Source organism: Equus quagga, chromosome 2 (genome assembly GCF_021613505.1).
Source record: "Equus quagga isolate Etosha38 chromosome 2, UCLA_HA_Equagga_1.0, whole genome shotgun sequence".
NCBI classification, from domain to species: domain Eukaryota; kingdom Metazoa; phylum Chordata; class Mammalia; order Perissodactyla; family Equidae; genus Equus; species Equus quagga.
In genome coordinates, this window is record NC_060268.1 from 55,914,686 (window position 1) to 55,939,244 (window position 24,559).

Here is a 24,559-nt window from a genome sequence, read left to right on the forward strand (position 1 = left end):
ATCTTATTGAGAGCCTAGCTTGGCCTGGTGTGAGCTGTGACTGCATCACACAGCCTGGATCCTCAGACAACTAAAAGGCACCGCTGAGGGTGTGCCTCTGAGAAAGAAGAGCAGGATTCAAATTTCACAGCAGTAGCCTGGTTCCAGACTTGGCCATTCCTCTTCACAGGTCACCCAGGGGCTCCCTTTTGGCACCTGCACTCTCCACATCCAGACCATTTTCACGTGCAAGGACTAGCAACAATATCTCACTTCCTCTTCTTTTTCTACTAAAGGCTTTGTGGCTTTTCAAAAAACAACCTCATTGATTATTAAAAATATATATTTAATGTCTATGGGGATAATGTGAGAAAGAAAGAATAAGAACTTCTTCAAGGAACACATCTCACACTACAAAATAACCATTATAAAACTCATCATTTTGTCAATATCTGTAAAATCCAGAGGGATCACAAAAAGGCAGATCTGGTGCAAAGGTCTAATTTTCAAATGAAGAAACTAAGGCTGAGAGAGGTAAAGGGATTTTTTTTCAGAGTCTTTTGATTTTTAAATTTACAGTACCACACAAATTCACTTAGTAAAAGTGATAAAAGGGATAACTCAACAATATTCTTGTGCACACAAAAGTTACAAGAAAAATAAATTATAATAATGGGTAAAGCATTATAATAATGGGGAAATTTTATTTTATATAATTACTTTAATAGGTTGGGATACTTATTACTATTAGAAAAATAGTAGAAAAATATGAAATTACCCAAGTACCACTCTGCCTCAGTTTGGTTCCTGCAACACTCATTCAGATCAGTGTACCATATCTGAGAGGGACATGGATGAACTGTTGTATTTAGGGGACAGCCATTGAGATTATGGAATGACTTGAAGCTATGTCTAATTGGGGATGTTTTAGGTAGAAAAAGATGAGAAATTAAGACTTAAATGCTTTATAATGGTAGGATATGAGGCCAGCCATGAATTCTAACGTAGTGCTCCCATATACAGGCTTCCACATAAAGAAAAAGTCATTCTTATTCTGACGGCCCCAAGGATTTGAGACTGAGCTCAATGGATGGAAGCCACAGGAAAAACAGATTTATGTTGGATATAAGGACCTTCCAACCATGGACTATTATAATTCTATGAATTTAAGTACAACTAAAACAAAGGCCCCCAAGTGAATTATTTTCTCCAAAAAATGAGTGCTATTAATTAAAATTAATCCATTTGACATAAAAATAAGCATGATTGGTGCTTCAAAAGAGCTGTATTATAATTCAACATTAATTGATTGAGTCATTAATTTTAGGTAGAATGAGCAATACCTTCTTATTCACCAGTCTGAGTCATGAGTAATTAGTCTTTATGGCCCTTACAAAACAGAGCTTTTCATAGTATCCATTCGCCATCTGGATTGTAATAATAAGTCATGCAAGATTTCCACTCTGTTCATCTGGGGTCAAGAGGAGCATTTTCTAGATCTCTAAACTTTAACCATAGGAATCTTTTACAGGGGCAAGCAGTTGCTTCCTGCAATGTATTTGTGGCCAATAATCCAGATATATTAAAATGTCTCATAGACAGAACTCTTCCCAAATCTCTCAGGACTGTGACTCCCTTATCTCGACTTAAAGAAAAAAAAAAAATCCACTACTTCCATAGCACAGTTACTGATATTCAAATGACTTCAGAGTCAGTCCGGGAAATCTTTATTGAAAAAGTTAAGAACTCTGTTACTCCTTTAATTCATGCCCGCCCCCCTCACTTTTAAACTATTTTTGAAAGTGTGAATCACCCTGAATTGAATGAAGTAGGGAAGATTTGAAGTGTCAAAGTAGGTTAAGAATCTCTAACAGCACTCCACAGGGAAGGGAAATGGGCTCTGTTCAAGTGTGGCTTCTTAATTTAAACCTTCAATAAATGCTTGCTTAACTGATTCGCAGCAGCATCCTCTAGTGAAGCTAAAATGGTATAGCTTCCATTCAAACTGCAACCTTTGAACATCTGTTCATTTGTTATATTATTACTCTACAATATGAGGTACTGTGCTTAAAAATATCATTTCCTCCTTGGTGAGCTCCTAGCTAGCTGTGACAAAGTATGTATCTTGGGCATTTTTTTTCTTCTTCTGACATCAGTAGTATTCTCTAATGGTTTGATTATGGTAGAATACCATGCATTTGATTCGTCATTCTGACAGTGCTTTAGAAATAAAAACTAAGTTTTATGTCCTATATCCGAAGTTTTAATTTCCTAATTGTTACACCACAAAAGCTATGTTTGCTAGTAAATTGCCACAGTAATATTAGACTATATGTAAGAATTCTCTGGGGAAAAAAAAAATTTAGACGAAGGGCTGGTTTCAGATTTCAAGGGTTACAATGGGAAATGCCTGCGTCACTGTTAGGCCTAAAACACAGATGAGGAGAAAATATATAGATGATTTGGGGATAAAGGTATAAGGGTCTAAAAAAAAATCCAAGAAGCCAACATCAGCCATGTTCATTCAAAATTGACACAAGTATTCCTGTTTCTAGGAAGAAAGAAAAGGAAGAGGTGGAGATAGGAGAGGGAGGTTGGTAGGTGTTGGATCCTAATTTCAGCTCCTATCTCACCATAGGGCCTTGGGTAAATCATTTGGTGACTTGTTTCTGTTCCATCTGTAAGATTAACTGTATAGTACAATGATATAGAGATTGATGAACTTTTTCTGTCAAGGGTCAGATAGTAACTATTTTACATTTTGCCAGCCAGCTTGTTGCAACTACCCAACTCTGCCATCATAGTGCAGGAAGAGCCATAACCAATGCAAATGAATGAGTGTGGCTGTGTTTAAATAAAACTTTATTTACCAGAACAGATTACCTGGTCCATGGTCTGTAGTATGCCAATCACTGGTGTAAAACCTACATAATACAGATAATTTAAATAGAGAGATACCATAAAAAGAGAAGAAATAAAATTATGTATAAAGGACAGCTTAAAAGAAAATGACAGACAAAAGAGAAAAGTGGTTTGTCTAAGAGAAAAACATACTATAAGGTAAAGGTTTCCTACAAAAATGAACAAATCCAAAGACCAAGAACTGATCCCTATTTTTGATAAAAATTATTTACCATGGAATTTAAACCACAACTGAGGAACATTACAGTCAATCTCTGGGGAAGTCACTTGGTTGTTCTCTAGGGTAAAAAGAATATTAAAGAACTAAATCCTCTTTGCGAAGTGTTCACTATTATCCTAGTGGATACTCAACCTAGAGGATCACGCTTGCTTATTGCATTACTATTCTAATAATTTTCCCTCTAGAGGTCAGTTCTAAAAACTTTTCACCCACCAAATGTTTACTTAACTAATATACAAGTGGAATAGAAAGCATGACTACGTTCTTCTGCTTTGTATTTTTTCTCGAGTTCTTATACATCTTTATGATGCACCATCATACGGCAACATTTCAGCCTCCTGTATGTCAACAGCAAATACTGTGAACCCTTTATCAAAACAATTTGCCAGCATAACTGTAAAATGGAACAATGGCATGGTCTGAAGTGGGAAGAAAATTCTGTTGTTCTTCGTGGTTTTTCCTATAGTTTATGATTTTTCTAAAATTTGGGAAGCAACTTTAATAACTTGATAATTTTGAGGATACATAGATCTGCAGTCTCTTATCTCAAACCCCTGGGCTCAGATGTGTTTCAGAATGCAGAACTTCTCAAGTTTTAGAAAGGCAATATGCTTCAGATACCATATAGATTGTACACCTCCAGTGAAGTCTGGAGCAGCACCCCCTGATCAAACATTAATTTTGTTACAGCCTAACTCATTTACACCGAAAAGAATAAAGACCATGAATAATCTCAGTCAGTTCAGTTCAGATTTTGCTGTCAAATGTCTTTGCTTCAAGCTTACGAAAAAGCTTTTGGTTTTCAGAGTTTTTTGAAATTTGGTAAGGGACTGTGGGTCTGTAATATGTAAAAACAAATTAAAAAAACAGCCTCTCTGAAGCCTCTTTCAGTTCAAAGAGACCCACAATGTTGAGTATTTGAATGGTATAGCCTTATAAGTGAAGATACTTTCAAGCATGAATTCAAGAATAAACCTAAATTCTTCCACTATAGGCACAAATTACCAAGAGAAATGTGTTCCCTCTGCTCCAGTGAGTTTCAATTTCTTTTGAGAGCCAACATACACATGGCACAGAACCCACTTCCATCAGTATTAGCAGACATTCTGGCAATGATTCTCAACCAAAAGGGCTTATCCCTTGAGGACAGATGATTCTGATATGAGTAATCTCCTATCCTTTAAAAGAATATTTGGTTTTCTCCTTGATAAAAAGATGGTTGTTTTGGCTCTGGCAGTAATTGAAACACTATATTTTAACTGGCATTGGTATTTGTAGAGCTCTTCAAGAATTTAAGTCCAGAGCATTAATTTTTAGTCCTAGCTGTATTTTAGAAATACACATGGAGCACTGTTAAAAATACATATATAGGCAGCACCAGATCAATACACTTAGAGGCCCAAAGCACCTAAAAGATGATAGTGTCCTCCCTCATACATAACTCAAAACAAAAACAATACTAAATCATGAAGCACACGTAAGGAAATCCATCCTAAATCAGACATTTCTTATGAAGATTTGGTGTACCCTTCTTCCAATTTTTTTGTTATTTTGTGATTTTGATGTCCTCACAGTCCTCACTGTATGCCTGTTCTTCCAGTTCTGGGAAAGCCTTCAAACCTGAAGTTTGATCTCCCAGTGAAGGGAAGGAGGAGAGAGACAAAGACAGAGGGATACATTGGACGGAAGCTCCCAGACTAGCATGCAGTCTAAGAAAGGTTCTGCACGGCCACTGAAGAGCCTTCAGGACAAGGTCAGCTGTCAGAGGAGCTCCATGTCTCCCAGGAATGGGCCTGCCCTAGTATCCTTGCCATACACAGTCAGTGACTGATAGAAACCATGGAAGGTTATGGCCTCAACGCAAATGCAGCCATGAGTGTGGCAGCCAGGCCCTTGGTCAAATATGTTCTCTGAATTCTCCCTCTGTGCCACTGATCTCCAATATGGTAAAGGAGTTCAGTATCCCCAGAAAAAAGCTTTCCTTGATTGACATCTTTTAAAACCCTCCATAACTATTAACCTAACTTCTCACTATTATAGGATTGGAAGAGGAAAAGGGAAAGACATAAAAATTAAAGGAAATGTTACTTGAATATTTAACAAAAACCCACAGTTTGCACACTGGTAAAGAATGCACTAAATGTTTTATTTCTCTTAGTAGTTCATATGCAAGAAATTGACTCTCAAAGAATTTTACAAAACACAGAACACATTATTACACTTTACCAATGAACTATTTCTGTCAGAGGAGATTAAATCCAATTAAAATGTTACAACTATTTGAAAGTTTATTTTGAAGCCAACTGAGATGATGAATGTACAGGTTTCTATAAACTTCTCTTAGTTCAGTGTTTTGTACATGCAATCAGTACAATATAATTTCTTAATTATTTAGGACATAGTCAACAGCTATAATTCATATGAAAAATATAATCAAATATCTCAAATTCCTGATTAAGTCAGTTTTAAAGACACAAAGTATAGCACACTTGCTATGGAATTGTGTTTATAATGCTCCTTTTAATAAACTGCAATTAATCACTGGTATAAAAATTCTGTTTAAAGCAAGAAGTTTTATATATGATGCTTTTCTTCACAGAAAAAGAATGATGTTGAACCGGCCAAGACCAACATACTGTATCAGAGATCAAATATTCAGGGCATTAGTTATATACTATTTCCTCCTTTTGAAGCCTACAGTAAATAACGACTAGGAAAAATTTTTAAAATTTTAAGGCTGGTCTTATAAAGCATGAATAAAGATAGTAGAAACATTACGACATGTCACACGGAGCAAACCAAGTATCTTCATTTCATCATTAATCAGTGATTTGAAATAACGCCATGTTATAAACCACGAGCATTTAAAGATTTATCTAAGGAAATTAAGCACTTTTGAGTATTTTTTTAAAAAACTTTAATGGGCAGTATATCTCTGATCAGCATAAGCGAGATGCAGAAAGGACAAAAATAATACTGTATGGAACTGATTCTCATAGGCTTGCTCCCTCAAAGACTACACCTACCAACTATCTTCCACAGTGTTGCTACTCATGCCTTATTTTACTTACATATAAAGCAACTAGAGATTTTTCATTCTTCCCAGTAAGTACTTAAAAAACATTTCTAGGTGTGCGTTAAGTGTTAACTTATGATGCCCTTAAAAATCTTTCAAGTGGTAAAAAACAATTTCCGGAAATATGAAAATATTTAATTTTTCATATTTTTGAGTCTTAAAAAACTTAAAGTGTAATATTTTCATGTATCAGCAAATTATAATTGTGCCATATAAGTTCATCTTGAAAGAGCATATAATTTCCAAAACTTTGTGAACGCTACATTACAGAGTACAAATATTTTAAGGTTTGCTTCTCTATGTCTTTATATTATAATGCAAGGAGGAAAAATAATCATCAAGGTAAAACAGGTTTTTATTAGGAGAACAACAATGTTTTCATGAAAAGAAAATAGGAAACCTATCATTTCTCCTTTTAGTGGCTTTTCTTCAGTTAATTACCTGGTTTACCAAAAATGTTATCTCAGCTCAATTATTGAGCAAATTACCCTTAGACAAAATATTCAACATTTGTCCAAAGGTTTGTGCAAAACCTCTCAAAGAACACTAGACATTCTAAGTTTCTTTCTTAATCTTTAGTAAGAACTTTAATTAAAAACAAGCACATTGCCTTTGCTTCACAATTTTAACATTAATGGAAATTTCCCTCTGAGTTTAAAGTGATATTTCTCTGAGAGTCTGGCCCATTCAGGTGGCAGTGTAGAATTAGATTGCCAACATGTACATGGTTACAAAATAAGAGTCAAAACTAAAGGGAAAAAATAGAAAATCCAATACTACCTATTCTAGAAAAAAATTCTAAAACTAATAGATTGCTCAAAAAATTCTCTTTATCAAGATAAAGAAGAGTGACTTATTGACAGGACCGAGGGGTTTGGTCTTTCTCCCAGTAGCAGCCCCCTGTGATCTGTGATTAAAATGGTATTTAGGGCACAAGAAGTTTCAGTGATGACTGCTTCACCAATTTTTGCTGGTGTCTCACTGACTGTGCATCCTCGATGGCCTTACATGCTCTCTGTAAAATAAAAGAGTTATTATGAATGGTAAAGACAAGTACAGGCTCATTTGGTGGAGAAGAAAGATATAAAGCAGGAGTCAGAGCTCCCCACACAGGTCCCCAGCTAAAGACAAGAATAAACAGTCCACACACGTAATGTAAAAGAAGACCCTCTGCCCTGTTAAGCCCAGGGTATATGATTTCATGCTTATATATGCATCCAAAGGTGTAACTGGAAGATCTTTTGGGAGAAATAATGGGTATTGCTAATTATAACAGATTTTTTTAATCTTTGAGCTAAAAAACGGAGACGATGTCCTTTAAAATAAATTCTTTACCTCTGCTGTGGTAGTATCCAGCAGATAAATTTTCCGGAGATAGCCTTGATTGGCACTGTCTTTTTTGTGGAACAGTCCCTGCTCCTGTTTCAAAAGAAACAATAACAGAAAAGAAATAATTCTGGAGAAGAAAAAAAATCATAACCTTTAATTGGATGCTTAAATGTCAACTCTATTTTATAACCAGTGGACTAACCAATACACATATTCAGGTATGATAAGAAATCAATCATTTTGGTACAAGGATAGTGGTTCCATATGTGAGTTGTTAGAATTTATGAAATTGGATGAATATACATCAACTGTATAAAATAACAACTTTCTGCAGGCTATGATAAATAGCCTATAGAAACACCACTTGATAACTCATCACATCTGACAAATCAAAAAACCCTTCCCTCATTTCCTTGGCTGATAGACAAAATTCTTATATAATGTAAAATACATTGAGTCAATTCTCACTACTGATGTGAAATAAAAGTGATAACCAAAGAAACTTTAATATATATGCATAGTGACACAGTCTTTCCTAGTTTGAAAACTACGGTTCATATACTAAGGCACTCTTTACATTTTGACAGTCTACAATGAGGTAAGGCTGAAATGCAAAACAGTATGGTTTCATGGTAGCTGCTTTCATTTGTAAACTTCTATGAAAAGAAAAGTAAACATAAATTAAAGGATAATAGTACTTGCATCTCTATTAAATTTTACGATAAACGTTTTCCAGATAGTCTCAGTAATAGAGATAATACTAATATTGTTTAGGAAAAAATACACTACAAAAATTACCATCTTTAGAATGACAATGTGTAGGTTTTTTTAAAGAGGTAAAAATAAATTTATAATATATATAACAAAAATTATACATTTTAAAGTACAGGGAGTCTGAGAACTAAGCAAAAGATGAGGTATAATTTTTGCTAATTATTTGGTACGTAATTAAAGTTCTTCCTTAGAAAATGATGGAGAGGAAATACATGAAAGTATTATTATATACTCAAATTTTACTAGCATTTTATAAATGCCAAATATTATAAAACATGAGTGTTTTAGCTACAATATTTATAATAATCTCCTAAAAACCTAAAAAAGGGAATCTTTCAGGAAGTATCTAAGATTATAGCAAAATAGGTATCCATATGAAGTAAAAACTCCCCTCTATTTACTAATGCTTCATTCTACCAAAAAGAAAATATCAGCATCCTAATTCTTTCAGTGGACAGACTTGATATTTCACTCAGTGCAATCAAGGACTGTTAGAAAATAAAAAATAGTACACAAATAGATTACATCTTTCTTTATATTTTCAGCATATAACAACAAGAATAATCTTTCAAACATTTTGTCTAGTTAACTGTAAAACAGAGTCAGAAAGCTTTGGTTTCCATTCATTTAGCAAATTCTTGGCTCTAAAGGTGTGATTCATGTTTTCTTACCTTAACCGAAATTTGTAGCAGATTTCCACTGACACTAGGAGGAACTACAAAATCTTCAAATGGACACTGCCAGTCTATGGACATACAGCCTAGGATTTCAACTTCCTTTATACACAACACTCGCCTATTTTGTAAAAGGAAACAAAAACACAAAGGTAGTGATAAAGATGGTTAATTATTCTAATATTTCACTCTGCAGGAAGGCACAGGTAGTTCACGCTCAGTAAACAATGTAACCTGGCACTAAAAAAGAGTATGCTTCACATAAAAAAGGTCTAGATAACTGTCCAATAAAGAGCAAATATGGACAACCAACTAACAAAGCAGACTGAAAAATTCCCCATCTATTCACTTTGTAGAATTCGGAAAAGTGTCATTCTTTTTTTCTGAAACTGACCAAAAATCTCAAATCATCTTTGAAACACATAAGGAACAGGCTCTCCTCTCATGTGGGAAGCAATAAAGACAGAAGCCCCTGAAAAGGTTTTACCTGGAAAATTATTAATTGCTCTTTACTGTCAATCATTTATGCCTTCCAGTCAAGAAACAATGTGCAAGAAATGTCACAAACCTCAAATGTCAGCAAAGATTCACATGAGTAGAACTACTACTCATAAATATCAGGTTTAAACACTTTAACACTAATGTATTATATCAGAGTGAGTATCCCATTTTACTCAATAGCAACAAGAAAAAAATCACGCAATCCTTAAAGGGCATCCACATTGATTTCCCAGGATGTGATTCAGATTAATTACTGATATAACTGTACTTGATTCTAAAGTTTCTATTACAGAAAGCAAAACTAGTAAAGTAGAAGAACTGGTAATTTTACAAATATCTAGGGTGCTGGAGAAACAAAGAAGATAGGGTTTCTCATAGGTTAGAAAGGCAAATAAACATGCAGATAAATACTACAGCACAGTTAGATAAGTGCAATAGCAGAGTGTGCAGGAAATTCTCTTGGAGCACAGGAGAGAGCGACCTATTATGTTGGTAAAGTAGGTGGCATAAGAGCTGATTCTTCAAAGGAAGGAATTCTCTAGATGAGAAAGGGAAGTGATAGGTCAGACAAAGGGAACAGTGCATTGACATACATAGGGGTACAAAGAAGGGAAGACTTATTTGAGGAATGTGAAGGTATGTAGCAGGAATACCAGATATATACAGAAGTAAGAAAACTAGCATAGTGCCACATCTTGAAGGGCTTTTTTTTTTTGTGCCATTTGAAGAAACTTTTGATTTTAATCTACAGGCAATGGAAATGACATGATAACATTTCTTATTTTAGAGTCACAGCTCTGGTGGCCAAGGGAGGAGAGGTGGGGTAGACAATCAAGGTAGGAAGTTATTGTAATAGTCCAATCAGGAAACAGAGCCTCAACTAAGGCAGTGGCTGTGAGAACAAAGAGCTAGATTCCAGATATTTAGAAGGTAGAGTTGAATGAACTTGGTGACCAATGGAATGTGGGGACTGAAAGAGACTCCTGGCACTATATTTCTCAGCAGAGGTGCTACTGAAATTTGGGGCTTGTTTGGGACTGTCCTGTGCACTGTAGGAAGTTCAGTACCCTAGCCCCAGCCTACCAAGTGCCAATAGTGCCCTCCAATCACTGTGACAACCTCCAACATCCCTACATATTCCAAGTAATCTCTAAGAAGTGAATTCCACTCCCCACACCTCCTGTCCCAGTAGAGAATCAGATGATAGAGCCAAGAGTTAAAAGTAACTATTACAAATCACTGTGTCAAATGCAATTCACCATTCTGATTTTCTAAAAACTCTGTCTTCTCTTGACCGCTCTAATAATAATGTTCTCCTCCCATCTTAAATTTCCTTCATTCTCTTCCTCTTGCTCTATGTTTACCAGAGGTCAAATCTTGGTCTTCTTCTATTCAACACACTCTCTCAGGGCAGTCTCCAAGATCTCAACCCCAGATCTTTATCCAAACTCCAATTATCTATATCTGTCTCCCTGACTACAGAGGCATCTCTACTTGGATATCTCAAAGCTATGTCAAACTCAGTAGGTTCAAAAACCAAAAAATCATCATCTTTTTCCTCAAATTACTGTAAATGGTAATAGCAACCCCTTGGTACTCAAGTCAAAAACCAGAAAGTCATCTTGTATTCCCTTCTCTCCCACATTCAGTCACCAACCCCTGGTCTCTTAAGGCTATACCCTTATATCTCATTCTCTTAGTTTATCTTCATTATCTTATATCCTCATTCTTTTAGTTTAGGATCTCACCACTTCCTATCAAGATAACTGTCACAGTCTTTGCAGCAGACAGAATTCTAAGATATTCCCCAAGATTCCTCATCCCCTGGTATATAGCCCTGTATAATCCAGGACTATGAATATGAAGGATTTCACCTATATGGTTAGGTTTTATTATAAGGCATATGTGACTTTAAGAAAAAAGTTTATCTGGGTGGGCCTGACCTAATTGCATAGGCCGTTTAAATCTGGGTCAGAGACAGAAAAATCAGAGATTCAGAGTGCTGCTGATAGTTTGAAGAAAGAGAGACACATGGCCAGGAACGCGGGGCAGACTCTAGGAGTTGAGGGCAGCCTCCTGGCTGACAGAGATCAAGAAAAGAGGGATCTTGGTCCTACAACTGCAAGGAACTGAATTCTGCCAACAACATTAAATGAGCTTGGAAGGGAGTCCTTCTAAAGAGCTTCCAGAAAGGAAGCTAAACACCTCGACATCTGCCTTGTGAGACCTGTTCAGAGAACTCAGCCATGCCATATCTGACTCCAGACCCACAGAAACGGTGAGATAATAAGCTGCTAATTTTATGATAATTTGTTGTGCAGCAACAAAAAACTAATATAGTCTCTAACTGGTCTCCCTGCCCCCATTCTGATCCTCCTCCAATCCAGCATCCAAACTGCTGCCAGACATCTTCCTAAACTGCAAACCTCATCCCATCACTGCTTGTTTATAAGCCTTCAGTGGGAAAGAAAAAAAGAGAGAGACTTATGTGTATACTACGCGCATACACCTTTGGTGAAAAGCTGCAATACTGAACAATAAAATAACAGTCTATACTTTAAAAAAAAATAGTGATCTTCCATCACTATGATGCCTATGTATGACAGCTCCATACTCTATAAGACTCAGCTCAAGTACCTCCTTATCCAGAAAACCTCCCTAACACCTTTCCAATGACACCTTGGTTCCCACCTTACTAGACCGAGAGTTTTTTACCTGTCTTCAGAGTCTCTGAACATCACTTTATCCTAGCACCTATCACACTGTGATGTCACTGATAATTTGTAGGTCTCCCCTTTAGATGGGGAGGGGACAGAAGATGTAACTTTCATCTCTGTGTCCCTGTATCCGTCATACATTGATGGTGCAATGGACTGAATGCTTATGTCTCCCTAAAATCCACATTTTGAATCCTAATCCCCAATATGATGGTATTCGGAGGTGGGGCCTTTGGGAGGTGATTAAGTCACGAGGGTAGAACCCTCATAAATGGGATTAGTGCCCTCATAAAAGAGGCCTGAGAGAGCTCCCTCGCCCCTTCTGCCACGTGAAGACACAGCAAGAAGACAGCTATTTATAAACCAGGAAGTGGGCCCCCACCAGAAACACAATCTGATGGCACTTGATCCCAGATTTCCCAGCTCCAGAACTGTGAAAAATACATGTTTGTTTTTAAGCCACCCATCTATGGTATTTTTCTTATAGCAGCCCAAACAGACTAAGACAGATGGTTAAAAAAAAAATCTGTTCTTGGGGCCAGCCTGGTGGCGCAGCAGTTAAGTGTACACATTCCGCTTTGGTGGCCCAGGGTTCGCAGGTTCGGATCCTGGATGCAGACATGGCACTACTTGGCAAAAGTCATGCTGCGGTAGGCGTCTCACATATAAAGTAGAGGAAGATGGGCACGGATGTTAGCTTGGGGCCAGTCTTCCTCAGCAAAAAGAGGAGGATTGGCAGATGTTAGCTCAGGGCTAATCTTCCTCAAGAAAAAAAAAATCTGTTCAGAGAACAATTTCCTAACGAAGATTACTAAAATAAAATATTATGTAGGAGGAGTTAGGACTAAGTAGTGGAGCTGCAGCCTAATAAATTTAGGTCATGAGACCTCGTATTTTGCTTCTAAAAACTGGCAAGAAAAAATATTGAGACCAAATTTTTGATGAATTTCAATGTGGAAAAATTAAAAGTCCTATATATTGGAAAACTCAATAAATAATCACTAAAATGTTAATAATACATTGGGTAAAAAAGGCTAATATCAGTAATTTACAAAATGTTCTTTAAGTTCAGTAAGAAAAAGACTAACATGAAAAATGAGCAAAGGATATGAACAAGCAAATTATAGACTACAAACTATAAATGGATGATGAATATATTAAAATATACTCATCAGAAATCAAATAAATGTGAATGAAAGCAGAAATTATTTTCTACCTAGTAAGCGAGCAAAAACAAAAAGTTTCAATGACAATACTTAGCAAAACACAGGAAAAAGGACACTCTCATGTACTGTTAGTGTATGTAAAAAACTGATACTACCTTTCTGATAAAACAATTTGGCAACACATAGAAAGGGCCTCAGAAATCTTCACAACTTTTAAATCAGCAATCTCCCTAATAAGAATTTATCCTAAGGAAATAATTATAGGAAAGAAAGACTTAGCTTCAAAGACATGTTTGTAATAGTACAATATTGGGAAGGAGAAAACTGAATGTCAAATAATAAGGCAAAATTTAAATAAATTATAGTGCATCCATAAATACAATATTATGGAGTCATTAAAAATCAAGTCAAAGAATATTTAATAGTTTGGGAAGATGATCACGATACATCGTTAGGTGAAAAACCTTGGTCAGTTAAATGTACATAATGCATTTTTTATACACAGTTTTTATAAAATACATATACAGTCATGAGCCACAAACTTCATTTAGGTCAACGAGACTACATATATGATGGTGGTCCCATAAAATTAGCACCATTTAGCCTAGGTATGTAGTAGGCTATATCATCTAGGTTTGTCTAAGCACACTTTACGATATTCACACAACAATGAAATTGCCTAATGACACATTTCTCGAACATATTCCCATTATTAGGCGATGCATGACTGTACTGCAAAAATCTGATATACCAACTAATTATCTCTGGATGGTGGGACTGGTGGTAAAGGCTATTTTTAAGGGTTACTATACAATTTGTCATTCAAACCAGGACATTTACAAGAATGAACAGGACAGCTACTAATAATTACGTTGGGATAAAAAGGGCAAACCAGCTCTATCCTATGCAAACCACAATTTATGGTTACTTTAGTTATTTTCATCTTTCTAATTATTATCTATATATTATCTATATCTATATGTATACTATGGCGTTTGAGCCAAATCCAACCCATGGCCTGTTTTAGTAAATAAAATTTTCACTGGAACACAGCCACTCCCATTCATTTACATATTGCTCATGGCTGTTTTCCCACTACAAAGGCAGAGTTGAGTAGCTGGAAAACACAGCATGGCCCTGGAAGCCTAAATATTTACTGTTCCTTTAAAGACATTTTGTTGACTACTAACCTATATCATCTACAGTGAATAAGCATAACTTTAGCAATAAAAGAGTTAGTTTTTAAAATGCTGATTTTGGAAGACATGCTATTTTTATGTAATCATCAGAGGTCAAACAGATCAGCATAATGATAACCACCTCAGTCAAAGAAATTCCTGTTAGAAATGCTGTCTACTAAACCTACAAGGAGACTAAGTGATTGTACTGGTCAGGAACATTATTTTACTAATTGCCTTCTGAAAAGCTCTGAAAGTGACTAGATTTAAAATTACTATGATTTTTCAATTTACTTAAAGAAAAACCAGACGTATAACGTATACAGTAATAGTCCCACAAAATGCTTAAATCAAACAAGTACTAAAGTATTAAGTATTGCCAAAAAAAACCCCAAAACCCTAACTGATTTCCATTGCCTAGTATTGAATTACTTAAAGGTATACAGTTTTTAAATGAATTAACACATTGCCATTACAGCTAAGTACAATACACAACACAAATAAACATTGGTTTTAGTCTAATCTAATGGATACAATATAAAATTATGGGCATAAAAATAAATGATTACTTGTCAAATCTGTAAAAATTGCTTTTTAGATTGTTTTGTGAATATTTTTACTTCTTAATTAACGGGCAGATCAGATGACTGGTTAACTCTTTGAAAAAGACTGTAGGTTTAAGTCTGAATCGTGTAATTTTAGCTTTCCTTTTTCTCACCCAAATATATTTAAATGCATTAGTAAGGAATCTAATGCAGATTTTACCTATTTTAAGTACTTTTCCTTAATCCTACAAAATATATAACTTAGAAAGTTTTGAAAAACATTCATTTATAACTGTCATTTGGAATAAGTAATGTAGGGTACTCTCAAAAAAATAAACTCAGTAGTTTAGTCCAAGTTCTTTTATTTGGAAAAATTATCTACCACTCCCAAAATACTTAGAAAAAGCTGGAAAAAATACGAAGAAATAATACCATCCTTTAAGAAAGGTACGCTAGTCATCCAAAATAAAACCTAGAAAGCAAAAGCGATTCAGGAATTCATCCTCCATCCTGGGATTTATAATTCACTTATACAGGTATCACCACTGCACTTATGGAGTCTATTCCAGACTCTGTCTCTCAGCAGTTGTGTAACTTGGATAAGCCCCTAAATCACGCTGCATCTCAGTTTCAGCATCTCCAAAATCAGAGGGTCAGGATAGATGATCTCAAAGGACCTGTCTAGATCTGTGTTTTTGTGATTCTACGACAATGGACATTCTGCAGCTGAAGTATAGTTCTCCAAAGCCTCTGCAACCTTGGGATTTATAATTCTTATGATCTACATAACTTGCATTTGAAAAAACGTCACTTAAAGTTAATACCTGTTAGTAACCATAAGGATTGTCTTCTTGTTTCCAGGAATAGCACAGTGGTATCGGTAGATCTCTCCTTCTAACTTTTTGATATGATTCTGAAAAGAAAACAAAACTCAAGGTTTGGGTAGTACATGCCTCCAAATAGTATTTCCAATACTGTATATTAGCTAATTATAATAACAGTGCTAGTTAGGAAAAACATTATTAGAAACAAAAGCACAATTCTACATACTGGCACATGAAACTGAAAAAATCTTCACAGCATGTTCATACATTAACTCCCGCTCTGCCCTAAAGGCAGACATATCAAATGATTACTAAGTGACCTTCTGGTAAAAGGCATTTCATTCTGTGAGAACTCAGAAATTTAAAAGTATCTACCAGAAACAATCACACGTTTTCACTAATGGAATATGAATACATGCTAATACAAAACTGCAACATTAACATTACAGGGGTTCTTAACCTGGGGTCCAGGGAAGGACTTTGGGAGGTCTATGAACCACCTAACATAGAATATAAAATTTAGAAAATGTGGCTTTTCAACTTTTTTCAGAGGACGGTTCATATTATTCATCAGATTTTTTGAAGGGGTCTGTGATCCTTCTCAAAGGTTAAGAACCACTGATTTACACAGAGGTAGATATACACATAATAACATTCCAAGATAACTGATATTTAATGTTTTTGAATATTTGGTCTTATAGATAAAACATACATGAGAAAAACATGTATGTATCAAATTTAAATTCCTGAGAGGAAAAAAATGTAATGACAATATTAATACAAACAAGAACAATTTCTAAAATTTAAAATTAACGGCACAATTTATTGCTAAAGGCAATTACAAGCATAAAATAATTCAAGTATAAATAGTAGTACATTAAAATACATTTCTTTTCTTTCTCAACTATCTCAAAACTATTGTGACTTGAATTAATCAACATACATTAAAAACCCAAAGTTATTTTTTATAATGAATGCTTATGAATATTATTATTGACATAATGCACGATTAAAGATGAGTTATATACGACAATACGGAACATAAACATACCTAATAAATAATACATTAACATTTTATAAGCAGGAACACAACACCACTATTATGAAAAAGATAATATAATCAATAATCACAAGCAGAGAAAGCACACTTCTTATTATCTCAATGCTTAAATACACATTTTTTAAAGATCCTTGGTTCCCAGTCATTCCTTGACAATTACAAAAAGACATGAATAAGAAAGATGAATCCCCAAAGAACTGGGGTCTCATCTTCAGAATGGGTCTCAGAGAGGTGGAGTTTAATAGTCACTTGCTTCACATCTTGCCTATGTGAATTAGCTAAAATCTTTTAACATTTATACCTTAATTTCTTTAAAGAGAAAACAGGAAATGAATATAATAGCCTAGTACGTTTATTTTCATCTTTGAAATTTAAATATGGTAAAATATTTAGATCTGAGATGCAATGTACAAGACATACTACCCACTTTCCATCTTGTACGCATTTTCATTAGTTATCAGGCTATGGCGGTTTAAACAATTAAAAGCTCTTAAAGTAAAATTCATCATCATAATACACTATAGAAACCTTATTTCTATAGAAATCCACTATACTCTGAGATTTGGATTAAGATATTCAGTCACTGATGGCAGCAGGAAACGAGATTAGTTAAAATAATCACTCTCCCTTCCCAAAATACAACTTGAAGAATTTACAATATTTAGCAAAAGCATTAAATTTTTTCAAGTAGATTCTAAGAAAATAACACAAGATACAAAAAAGCAACACATATAATGATATTTATCACAGCATTATTACTGCTAGTAAAATAACAGAAATACCTTTAATGTCAAGAACTGGGAATGGCCAAATACATGATATAAGGTTATCTCAAAGGATGGTAATGCAAGAATTAAGAATAAAGCATTTCTATGAAAATGTAAAAATATAATTAAAATGAAAAAGCAAGGAACACCATTTCAAATACTATGATCATAATTACATGAAACAAGATGAATATTAAATAAAAACTGGCTATATATCATATACATGTGTGTTTATACACATATATATGTGTGTGTAACCTGTAATTATCCTAGGAGAATAAAGGATAAGCAGAAGAGTATATCCTATGAAAATACAGTATTTGATTTAGTAACTTTCAAAGCTTAGTGTTGAAGAATACAGAGCAATACTCAGGAAAAAAAGAAAATGGGGTAAATCAAAAGATTTCCAAATAAATTATTTAGAATACACCAATATTACAATAAGGGCTAGCAGGACATAATTTTAAACCCTAGTTCTCTTTAATATTTACATGTTTTTGTTATACTTGGTCCCTTAAGGACAGAAGTCTTATTTCTTGGGCATGTCCAGCATTATCTGGATAAGCAAAAAACATTTCAGACCCAACTGACTGATTACAGCTAAGATAGGCAAGGGACGAAAAGACCTAAGTTTCTTAATTATCCATGCCTACCCCTGCCACACACAGAAAAAAATTACCAAGTTCTCTCATTAATGTGCAATCATTCTATTTCTTCCAGTAACTGTGATAACACATTAAAGTTTAAAGGGCTGTCTCATATCTTAACAAAAACGAATAAATCAGATAAGGTACCTATATTTAACCAAAATAAAGTTTCTTGAAGTTTTGTGCTTATGAACATGCAGTTGTAAAAAGGGAAATCACAAGAAAAAGGTTTATAACATAAAAAGCTAAAAAAAAAGTAAACAATAAGGAAAAAATTTTAACAAGTTATACGATTTCCCAAAAGTGAAGTTTCATTAAAATTGCAATATATCCAGGAAAATTAAAAATCATTACTTTTACCTAAGAAGGAAGGGTAATTATTAGTGATGATTTAAGACAGCATCTTGAATTAGGTATTGTGCTTGATTTTCACAGAAACTGTACGTGCGGTGGCTTTTTTGCCAACCCTCAATTATCTAGGCACAAGAAAAGTTTGTCAGCTACAGTTTTAGGCTGGTCTTTGGATGTCCTTCTTTCTTCTTTAAAGTGCTTGTTTTAAATATGAAGCATTCAATTTATTTTTTGATAACTATAGTTTAAAAATATATATAATCCAATTGAATAGTTTGTTAACAGTTTCATCCTCTTCAAATGGATAACACATTAAATCTAAGTTTATACTTTGCTTTCAATTTTGGGGAAAAAAAGAAAGTTGCTAGATAGGACGCTGCTAAATCAAATTGAACATCTCTATCATTTATTAAAAAAGAGAAGTCAAAACATAACTTATTTTGAAATTGACTATGGGAATATTAATTTCAAAATAATTTATATTTATTTTTGTTCTCATTAAGATAATGAATCCTCTTTAAGGAATTAAAAGCAAAAAGTTTGGTCTTTAAAAATAAAGATATCTATAAATTAAGTGCCACATAAGTAATGTGCCTAAATACATGTTCAACTTCTATTTATATTAATTAAAGCTACTAATTGTGAAATAAGCATATCAACAAGAAGATTCAATTTTTGAAAAGCATAAATGCTAAAGGCTGAGAAGGTACATAATTATAAAACAACTGCCAATTATCTACCAAGAGTACTAAGAGGTTAAAAAAGGAAAAAAGAAATTAAGGAACATATTCTCAAAATTCATGTGCCAATTCTTACTTGAGGTCTAAGGACAGACCAAGAGCAAGTGATACTTCAATTATTAAAACATACGCCCAAGTTAATTGTTCCAGTCTCATCACTTGAATAAATTTAGGGTGATTTGTGAAACATAGCTACGTAATTCCATCATTAGGACTCAGAAACATAAAGAACACACAATAGATAGGACATAATTGTCCTTTTCTTTTTTCAACTTTTTGTGAAATGCACATGAATACTATAAGAAAAGAGAAAATTTTCAAAGTGATAGCAAAAGTGTGTCCTTTTGAGCTCAATTAAGTCTTTCTCAACCAAATGGAGAAGAGAGTTGATTTCCTGCATCCTTTAATTTTTTATATTGATCGTTTATTCCTGTACAGTATTAACGGGAATACCACCATTTTTATTTGTCATCAAGCCACTATGATAAAAAGTTCAGATAGAGGTGAGAGTTGTAAAGAAAATTTCATTAAAATGACTCTCAATCTAAATAAATCAAAGACAGTCAATTAATACCACAGTTTGTTTTGATTTTTAAGGATGAAATCAAGTAGCAGTTTAGGAAACATTTATTCCTGTATTTCCAGTTCTTGCTGTGTAGGCAGAAAAAGAAAGAAAATAAAGTTAGAAGCATGCAGAAAGATAAAATGTAATCATATACAATAAAAACCAAAGGCTAAGAACAATGAAGAGTCTTTTTATTTTAAAGTCAAAGTAGGAAAATATTAATAAATTTATTTTGAAGGAAAGGTAGTTATGGGAGAACAGCAATTTATATATGTACATATTATTTAAATATAGTAAAGTTAAAGCTAAAATAAAAGCCAAAAAAAACCTTAAAACTTTTTAAGGTTTAAAAAGATTCTAATTGTACATAATCTTTTTCTCTCCTCCAGCTTCTGTTTACCTGAATAAATCTAGATTTACAGAATCGTCCAAATAAATTAATTTGGTTGGGAGAAAAGGAAACAGTAAAATTCCAATAATTAGCTACAAAGCAGGAGACCAAAGTTAACAGTATTAACTAAATGAGCTACCACACAAATAGTAATAAAGCCTATGACTTCTTTTAATATTACCCTTTCTGCACAAAAAAGCTTTGCTCCTGTGCAGAAAAAAATTACCAGTTATTCTCATTTTACATATTACACTAAAATAAAAAACAAATAAATAATCAAGTTCTACTCTACAAACCATGTTCCCTGTGCAATCATTAAAGAAGTCCATGAATCAAGAACTTTAAGAACCACCCATGAGATCCTGTTCCTAGAAATCTTTAAAATGAAATTGCACTTAGATCATGAAAAATAGAATTTATACCTCAAATAAATCACAACCTTCGGATTCCTGTCTGTCATATGGGCGAATGATGCCGTCTTCATGGATCAGGCGAGGCGGGCGGAGGCTGGACACTTCCTCAGTTGATTCTGCTGCTCTGTATAAGGGAGCAGAATAAGTATGAGAAAATAGGTGAGAATATTTCAAAATAATACAAATATATGTTGATTAACGACTGTACTACATTCCATATTATATCAATATTTGATAAAAACAGAGTAATTTTAAATAACTTGCCCAAAATAATGTGACAAATATTAAAACCAAGTCTGTCTGACTCCAAGCTCCTCCACCTTTTCTTAAAGAAAAGAAAATGTCAAAATAATAATAGGAGGGACTAGGTCGTCCACTCTTTGTCCTTGGTGGCTAGCACAGTGCCTCGCATATAGCAGGTACCAATAAACATTTGTGGAAAAAAAAGAGAAACGGAGTCCCCAAGTCTCTTCTTGCTCCTTTCTGGGGGCACTCTACTTTGTGAACCTCTCAGAGCTTTTAATTAGACTGTGATATCCTTAAGAGCAGGCAAAGTATTTAACCTATTTATGGATTCCCAGCCACAATCAGCACACAGATACATACTTTGCACATGATATGCTTTTAATTACCTCTGAATTCCTTGGAAGGTGCTGCTGGCCATATCTATGATTCCACCAGTTGGACGAGCCACAGCACCCACAAGTCCTTTTCCAATTCCTTTAAAGAATCCAGCAGCTCCTTCCTTTTTGGCACCTTTATGAAACCAAAGACAATGAATGCATAAAGATATTTTAAAATAAGCAAGTTTAAACTCAACAAAAGCCTGAGCCAAATATTGAACTTTTTTATTCAGGAAGCTTCTAGAATTCAGCTTTCTAAAAAAGTTAAATGTAATCCTAATGTGATAAAACAGCAGTTCTCAAAGTGCTTTAACTGCACTAATGCAATTATTTGGCCCCACTCTAGACCTAGTGAATTAGAAACTTTCAGTGTTTCAACAAGTCCTCCAGAGACTCCTGAGGCATGCTCAAGGTTTACAACTACTGATCCAGGAGTTCAGTCAGTACCTGCGACTGAAAGGTCTGAGAACTGACCAGAAAACACTCTTTTCTTATGATGACCATCGGGAGATTTTTCAGTGTACTTTTTTTTTTAACATAAAAATTTTATCAAAATATAATTTACATACCATATAATTCACCCATTAAAGTGTACAAATTAAATGGTTTTTAGTACATTCAGAGTTGTGCAACCATCACCACTGTCAATTTTAGAATATTCATATCATCTCGAGAAGAAGCCCCATGCCCATTAGCAATCATTCCCCATTTCCCCCTACTCCATCCCCACACAATCCTATGCAACTTACCTCCTTCCTGTCTGCCCCCCAGACCTAGGCAACAATTAACTACTTTCTATCTCTATGGATTTCCCTATTCTGGACATTTCCTACAAATGGAATCATACAATACGTGCTCTTTTGTGACTGGCTGTTTTCACTTGACATGTTTCCAAAGTTCATTCATCTTGTACTTAGATAAGTACTTGATTTCTTTTTAAAGCTGAGTAATATCCCATTGTATGAATACACCATATTTTGTTTATCCATACACTTGTTGATAGACATGTGGGTTGCTATTACATTCTGGCTATTATGAATAATGTGTCTGAACACTTATGTACAAGTTTTTGAGTGGACTTGGGTTTTCAATTCTTTTGCGTATATAACCAGGACTGGAATTGCTGGGTCATATATATAAACTCCATGCTTATATCTGGTTGTCCTAGCACCATTTGTTGAAAAGCCTACTCTTTCTTTATGGAGTTATCTTGGCACCCTTGTTGAAGATTGACCATAAACGTAAGGGATTATTTCTGGAATTTCAATTTTATTCCACGGATCTGTATGTCTAACCGTATGTCAGTATCACACTGTCTTAGTTATTGTAACTTTATAGTAAGGTTTTAAATTGGATAGTGTAAGTCTGCCAACTTTCTTCTTTTTCAAGAACATTTTGGCTATTTGGGGGTCCCTTGAATTCCCACACAAATTTTACAATCAGTTTGTCAGTTTCTGCAAAGAAGCCAACTGGGATTTTGATAGGGATTGCACTGCATAAACTAATGTGGCTCTTTTAATAAGACAAAAAAATATGAATCAATTCCTATTGAGGGCCCAAAGGAATCTAGTTTAACTATGGCCCTGCTGAAAATAGCATTCAAAGTCTGAATCACAGTCTACTACTTAACAACTCTACTTTTTGACGAAAGTACATTCACTGAACAACAATTTAAGACTATGAACATAAAATTAGACAGAAAGTCTCTCAATCAAATACTTAGCAGCAATAACATCTATTATGTTTCCTATGTATCGACTCTTCAGACTTTGTTCAGGAAGGAGACATTCTCAACCTACCTTCTACAGGTTTTGTTATTATTCCAGTGACTCCACCAACAACACCCTGAAAGAGAAATCAATCATGAAGTCAAGCCTGAATGGAAGGTGCTTAATTTTAAACCAGCCGCCAGAGGTCTCTATAGACATACTAGAAATAACTTTTGTTTTTAATGAGGACTTATTTGATGTCAACATGCACACACAAGTGAGCACTACAATTTCTTAGACATTATTTCATATTTTAAATTTTAAATGAAAATACTTATAGAAGTAAAATTTTATAATAGAAAGAAGAGTAAAGCAGGTGAAAAGATTCTTCATCTGGTTCTGGCACCAATCAGCTATGTAACTGAGCAGTTGATTCAATCTCTTTAAGCCTCAATTTCCTTATCAGTAAAATGAGTGAGTTAAACCAAATAATCCCTAAGATCTAATTATAAATTTTAATGAGATTACTTTGCAACTTAATGAGAGTGTAGAAAATTGAAAATGAAAGGACCTTCAAATTGAAAATGAAGGATAGCAAATAACCTGACAAACAAAGCACTTTAGAGGAGAAAACACTTATTACAAATCACTGCCACAAATACAGAAATAATTACAGTTTCCTGAAATTATTTCCAAAATTAAAACAGTAAAATGTTTATACAACATTCTTATTAACTCTCAAGTAATGGCAGTAACTAAAACTACTTGTATATTATATAAATGCATAGAAAGAGAACTGAAGGATACACACTATATTGAAAAGATTAGATACCTCTGGGAGGAGGTGAGGGGTGATCAAAGAGTACTTTATAGACTTCCCTATAATGTTTTCATTACTTATTAAAAGGAGAACTTATAAGTTCTTATAATTACTTATATAGAGAATATTCATATATTGCCTGTATAAACAGTATTCATATATTATTTGTATAATTTTTAAAGTACTGAAAAGTAGTGAAAGGCAGTTCCTGGTTTATAACACTTACTTCCACACCTCCCTTCTGCAGAAAGGGTCATTGATGATGACCTGAAGAACTCCTCCTCCCTCTAGTTACCCTCAGTTACCATGTTTCTCTGCTTTCCTTCCTGCCCCTTCCACAGCAGTGCTAACCTGCCATCATTATAGAGTTTTCACTCCAGCCCAAGTGCCAAACTAAGTTTGTGATTTGGGGGATAGATCTGATGTTGATAATGGGGAAGGAGAGCTAAAAAGGAAACAGAAAAGTCCACAATTTATCACTATTGCTACTCTGACAGACCCTTACTCAAGGTAGGATTCCAAGTTTCAAACAACCAGCTAGAGTACATCTTCTAAAGTGCATATAAAA

The 24,559-nt window shown here is 34.4% G+C and overlaps 1 protein-coding gene across 2 annotated transcripts in view; it reads right to left on the reverse strand.

The window, feature by feature from the left end:
- Nucleotides 1–5,246: 5,246 nt before the first annotated feature.
- Nucleotides 5,247–24,559, reverse strand: part of VPS13C (vacuolar protein sorting 13 homolog C) — a 171,159-nt gene continuing 151,846 nt past the window's right edge. The window contains exons 77-83 of one of the 2 annotated variants that reach the window (XM_046650441.1): nucleotides 23,262–23,307; nucleotides 21,472–21,595; nucleotides 20,849–20,963; nucleotides 15,906–15,994; nucleotides 8,972–9,095; nucleotides 7,533–7,616; nucleotides 5,247–7,212 (exon numbers count right to left, since the gene is read on the reverse strand). In XM_046650441.1, coding sequence (XP_046506397.1) covers nucleotides 7,123–7,212; nucleotides 7,533–7,616; nucleotides 8,972–9,095; nucleotides 15,906–15,994; nucleotides 20,849–20,963; nucleotides 21,472–21,595; nucleotides 23,262–23,307 — 672 coding nt within the window. In that variant the 3' untranslated portion in view covers nucleotides 5,247–7,122. The other variant, XM_046650445.1, reaches the window with a different exon arrangement.